The sequence below is a fragment of the Cibotium barometz genome, chromosome 14 (genome assembly GCF_041138505.1).
Source record: "Cibotium barometz isolate CiBa-2024 chromosome 14, ASM4113850v1, whole genome shotgun sequence".
Classification (NCBI taxonomy): domain Eukaryota; kingdom Viridiplantae; phylum Streptophyta; class Polypodiopsida; order Cyatheales; family Cibotiaceae; genus Cibotium; species Cibotium barometz.
The window spans coordinates 28,234,188-28,240,187 of record NC_141059.1 but is presented as its reverse complement, the minus strand read 5'-3'; the positions used below and the strand labels follow the sequence as shown (position 1 = coordinate 28,240,187).

General features: G+C 42.6%; 1 protein-coding gene across 4 annotated transcripts in view; it reads left to right on the top strand.

Moving 5' to 3' along the window:
* The first annotated feature begins 2,482 nt into the window (after positions 1-2,482).
* Positions 2,483-6,000, top strand: part of LOC147631891 (uncharacterized) — a 70,399-nt gene continuing 66,881 nt past the window's right edge. The window contains exons 1-2 of one of the 4 annotated variants that reach the window (XM_086808453.1): positions 2,527-2,810; positions 4,296-4,334. In XM_086808453.1, the coding sequence (XP_086664579.1) occupies positions 2,724-2,810; positions 4,296-4,334 (126 nt within the window). In that variant the 5' untranslated portion in view covers positions 2,527-2,723. Of the gene's footprint in view, positions 2,811-4,295; positions 4,335-6,000 lie in introns of all 4 variants that reach the window. The other 3 variants (XM_086808452.1, XM_086808450.1, XM_086808451.1) reach the window with 3 other exon arrangements.

Sequence of the window (6,000 nt, the reverse complement as noted above, 5' to 3'; positions counted from 1 at the left end):
AGCTTATGAGTTGGATTGGATTAAGGCGTGAGATTGTAGGAAAAAGTTCACACTGTGAAGAGATAAGGTTTCACGTCGCGAAAAATAATAGGTTCACGTCGTGAAAAATAAATGGTTCACGCCGTGAAGAGTTATGAAATAGTTCATGTCGTGAATGATTTTTTATACTTTCACAATTCTTAATTTTTGTCAGACCTCCTGGCGTCAGAGGTGTCAGGATAAGGCCACCTATTTTTGGCAAGGTAATCCGGTGAATTGCGGCGTTAATCACGGTGCTGATGTTGGGAGTAGTTCACAGCGTGAAGTTGTAGAAAACGGTTCACGACGTGAACATTTTCTTGCAGTTTCACGTGGGAACTTCCCGCGTCGACTAATGTGATTCTAGGTGTAAAATACTTATCCAACAATTCCCAAAATGATTGTGCCACGTCTAAGGAGTGGAATATAAGTTTAAGGCATAGTCAATGGCTCCTTATTTTTTCGATTTTTGTGAATTTTTAGAAAAGAAGAAAAACAGAACACCAAACTGCTCATTCACGTTGATGATTCCAGTGACGCAATTATCAAAATTAACTAGAAAAAACAGTGAAGCTCTATTCTAAGACCACTCCACCACACAACAAACACAACAAACACAATCGATTTCTGACTATTTTTTACTTCCACACAAATCTTATCCATTCATTTCCTACACAATGCACTACTAGAATGCAAAGGCAATCATGAATCTTATGCAATGGGAGCTGAAAGTCCAAGAGGAAGGAAGAAACAAAGGTGTTTCCCCGGCAGTGGCACCAAAAATGTTATGGGCTACCACGCCTCCAAGAGGGACCTCAATGCATTCACCTAAAGGATGAGCAATAGAACACAACTGTCGTAGGGCACTTACCAATGTTCCAAACTCGAGTCTCTTGAGGCCTCCAAGCTTACTTGTTATTAAGCTCCAAACCTCCAAGCTCCACCTCCACACTGTCACCGTAGAGTCGCTCACACCGTCGCATAAGGCAATCAAGCATGAATCATACAAGCATAGAAGAGGCACAAATGCAAGAATGCTCTCTCTCAAGACACAAAGAAGAGCTCAAAGGGGGATTGTATCTTTTCATTATAAGAAAATGCCTTATATACTTTTAGCCCTTATTCACACTTGGACGCCCAAAACTTACTTAACTAGGCCTTGGGTGGCCAATATCTCATAATGTACAACTTTTATAGTGCCTTTTCATGACACTTATTAATGTCCTCAATTAGAGGAGCATACTTGTTAATCCAAAATGGGATTAACAGTAAGGGCATTGGGGTTACCCTCCATCACGAGCCAAAGTGTGGATACAAAACCCTAGTATAAATCTGGTAAAGCTGTGAGAATAGTAGACATCAATGAACTATCTAGATAGGTCTCATCAATACATGCAAGTTGCTTCATGAGATCTTTAATTCTTGTGAGGAACTCATCCATTAAATCTCTCTCATTCATATGCTCGAACTCTAGCTGCTTGCATAAGTAGGCCACTCGTGCCTTGTTACGCACTTGATAAAGCATATCAAGGGCATCCCAAGCCTGCTTGGCAGTTTTACATGAGCGAATATGAGCAATAATGCTTCTTTTCACATAAAGTGTCACTAGTGCATGTGTATGTGCATCCCTACCATCCCACCAATGCATGTGTATGTGCATCCCAACAATCCCACCTAACTTGTTCTATTTATGGAAGCTGTGGAGGCGGATGCCACAGTTACATTTGAATTGCTATCACCATTCGATGTACTTACATTATGCTACGCTAGTGAGAGATAGGGGCATGCCTAAATGCCAATAACAATATTCCAAAGTCTTTTACATGACACATCATATAGAACCATAATGGGTAGTTGGTCTCGTCAAGCTTATCGTCGTCAATGTGGGGAAAGCTTCCCAAATACATCTTTACCTGCCATTTTAGCTTGCAAATAACGAATCTCTGATACAAAATCCCAACTAATGTCCACCACCATTGATTACAACTGAGATGTCTATTAGCAAATCACTGATGATGAAGAGAAGCCTGCAAAGTGTATGAAAAATGGTGAAGTGTAGAGTGTAGAAATGTTACTAGCAAGAATGCATAAATTGATGATAATGATGACGATGCTGTATGTTTACTTATGTTGTTTATACCTAGTATGATCTCCATATGTACTATGAATGTACCTAACTTGGTCCTTCTAATCTCAATTTATATATCATGTATGAATCTTACTTGGTTGCTCCTAATCTCAATTTTGAATTAGCCAATTCTACAAAAATTAGAATTCTCTCTCATAAATAACAAATTGCAAAATTCAAAAGATTCTAAGTCCTTGATCATTAAGACACTTAACCAAAAGTACTTTGAGTGACCAATCCCACCAAGTCCATACTATGCCCCCTAAAAGAATTTTTTTGATACATAGACAAAGAATGCGTCGGTTGAAGCCTAGTAACTAATCTCGCGAAAGAATGCGTGTTTATTAAATTAGATATAATAAAAACCGTCCAGATTTGTTTACAACTAAGTAATGCATGAATAAAGGAGCAAGCTTTCGATTGCGTTGGAAAGCACACTCCTTCAGTGATCCAACAGCAGGTTCGATCCCCATAGCTATAGAAACCTTTCCATGACTGTCTGCACGGCTCCGATCAGGCGAACCATTGATCAATCTTGGATGAGAGATTATTGCTTGTAGCTGGCGATCCCCGTTCAATGAAGGCCGGAAGCTCTCCCAGACCAGCCTCTTCAGGTCCGCCAGTTTCTGGTTCCCTTTTGAGACAATCATGGAAGCGTCTGCAGGTATGCCCATCAAATCTGACCACTTTTCTTCTTCAACTCTCTTGTACATACATGCCCATTCATTTTTCTTGTGCAATTTTCTACATGCCTATGCATTTTTGTTGTGCAATGCATTCCTGTGAGAGTAGGGCAGCTACGCTGCTGCTGCCGTCTACAGACATACCATGAATACATACATAATTATGAAATATAGGGCAGCTATGTCTGCTGCTGCAGTCTATATATACAGGTAATGCAATTATGCCTGATGCTCATATGCATACATACTTACAAAATATAGGGAAGCTATGCCTGCTGTCCTTATCTACATACATACCATGAGGGCAGAGCAGCTATGTCTGCTTCTGCTATTTACGTACATGCCCATGAGGATTGTCATCCAGATTCTACATATATTCATTTTTTTGAAATTTAGGACAGCAAGGTTTGCCACTCTCATCTGCCAATATACCCATGGCATGTAGCGATGCTTCTGTGTCTGCTGCTGCGATTATCTATATAGATACATACCTACGAGATAGGGCAGCTATGTCTGCTGCTGTTGACACTCATAGCATGAGGGTATGGCAGCTATGTGAGGGTAACACAGCTATGTCTGCTGCTTTCATTATATACATACCATGAGGGTAGGGTAGTTATATTTGCTTTGACTATCTACATACATACCCAGGAGGGTAGGCCAGCAATGTCTGCTGCTATCATCTATGCAGCTAGGTCTGCTGCTTTCATCTGCATATGCAGCTATGGCCTGCAGGGAATCCATGTCTTCTGCTGCCATCTGCATACATATCCATCGGGTTATGTCTGCTGCCACTATTTACATATAGGGCATGTTTGCTGCTTCTACATTCATACCTGGCAACGATTTCAGCTGCTTCTATCTAGCAGCTATGTCTGCTGCTGTTATCTATAAACATTTCCATCAGGATAGAGCAGCTACGTCTGCTCTTGCTCTCTATATCTATACTATGACTGTACAGCAGCCATGGTCTGCTGCTACTATCTACATGCATGCCCATGACATAGTTGCACAATCATACTTGTATGGGAGTGTTGGAAAAGAACTTGTATTATACTCGCCTATGTTATGGACTTATCTATTGGCCTATTCCTAACAAATAGTCATTCTTGCATGTCAAAGTGTCTTAAACATTTGAAAAGATGATTGTGAACTGCCCAACAGTCGCTATCTATATACACCTGTAAGCAGCTCTGACATCTGTTTTGAGCACCTGTGTGATCACACATTTTCTTCAAATGCCTTACAAATCCCTCTAGTATAGTGTACCTCTTAAGTTTTGAGCGAGTAAATGCTAAACACTAAATGCTGCAGGCATGATGAAAAGCATCACGAAGATTCCCTTTTTTTTCTTTTTAACTTTGTATGTCTTTTTTATAAATGTAACTCTTCAACTCAATGTCTGATCTGCTGCTACTTCATTGGTGCATCTGGGTATTGATGTTTTGCTTTGATGCTTTGTGCAGGGTCCTCTGTTCCTTCTTTGGATTGTCTTGTGCTTCAAGGTGAGAGTGCCACCTTTACAAGGATTAAGCTGCCACTATTCTCATTGTTGGACGAAAAGCACATACCGACAGACTTCCTACAATAGCAGGGTGGATATCTACCTTGTAGTTCCATACAGCAGGGCAGTGCAGATCTGGCCGTACGATTGTGTTTGTGAGGTGGCTGGTGCAGTGTTGCTGATCAGGGAGCACTGAGCACTAGAGAGAGAAAAAGGGCGGAGTGCTGGGCAGCTAATGCTTTTCCTGCAAGGGGGTTGGAGTGTGATTTGTGGGAGCAAAGCTTCTCTTTTATAGCTTGAAATCCTGTCGAAAAGTCGGAAATCTAATAATTATAAATCTCACTTACCTTATCCTAGAAAAACTGTAGTCTTATTAGTCTTGACTCTTCACACACTTGTTATTCATCAATTTAGGGCACCTAGGATGGCCAATCCTTTCTTTGTGGATTTATAAATAACTCACATATAGATCTCCCACTTTACAAAGGATTGCCCATTCAAAGGTGATTCAGTTACCCATTCACACGTGTTGCCTAATCACAGGCTGTAACATGCAGAAGCTTCGGGGGAGATCGGTAACTTCAATGCTCAGAAATCAGCACACGTTTCACGACGAGAATAACGCACAAAACTGAAAATAGATGTGCAGAAAATAGAGAGAGAGAGAGAGAGGGAGAAGAGGACACAGTATTGGGTTCCGAATACCCTCTGTAGGGCCCCCACCACGTATGGTGTATTTGCTTTTATTAGAATGATGCAAAATCTGAAATAAAAGGCTGAACCTGAACCTTCTTGGTTGAGATAGATCTCTACCCTTGACCTTCAATCCTCCACCCTTGCGTTAGCTTCTCCCTTGGCTGTCCTGGCCTGTGAGTAGCTGCAGCACCTTGTGAATTATGAGATAGATGGACTGAATTTAAATTTTGGGTTTATATAGCCCCTTCTAGACTTGGTCGGCCATGTATACTCGGGTTGGGTTGCTGAATAAGCTCACGACCAGCAAATATTAGCATTTAATGCTAAAAAGACCAACGTTTTTACATTGTTGATATTTGCCCCGTCTGACCTGGTCTGGCCGCCCTGTGGGCTGCTGTCCAGGACTGCGCAGGCTGCCGGGCAGCCCTTGGGCACTCGTCGCCGATTGGTTGCTGGGCAGCCCTTTGTCCTGGCTGCCTTGCTGGGCTGGCCCATAGCCTATAGGCCTTGTCAGCTGCTTGGCCAGGCCCCTTGGGCTGACCGACAGTCTGCCCAGCCCAAAGCTAGGGCAAGAGGCACAGCATGGGGCCCTCCTAGCCCCTTGGGGTGGTTCTAAACCTCCCCATGCCCACTTAGGCTTGGCTCTGGGGTAGCCCTATGGACTAGCCTCTCTTCTACATGCAAACTTACATGTTCTACACAGTCGTCTGACATCTGGTCGTAAGACCAAACACACAGAGCAACTGACATCATTCCAGAGGGAGACTCATAGCGCGGATTGGCACTGCTTCATGTGCAGGACAATGCACACCTGACCTCGGATGCATGGAGTAGAACCTTGGCTGACTCGTCCCAGACTGGGTTCACATAGGACCAGTTTTCTACTCCAAGTCCTACACCTTCTTGTTCAGATATGTCCACGTGGCATCCAAGTGCGGGATGCATGTGACATCCCCTTCTGCTTAAGTTGA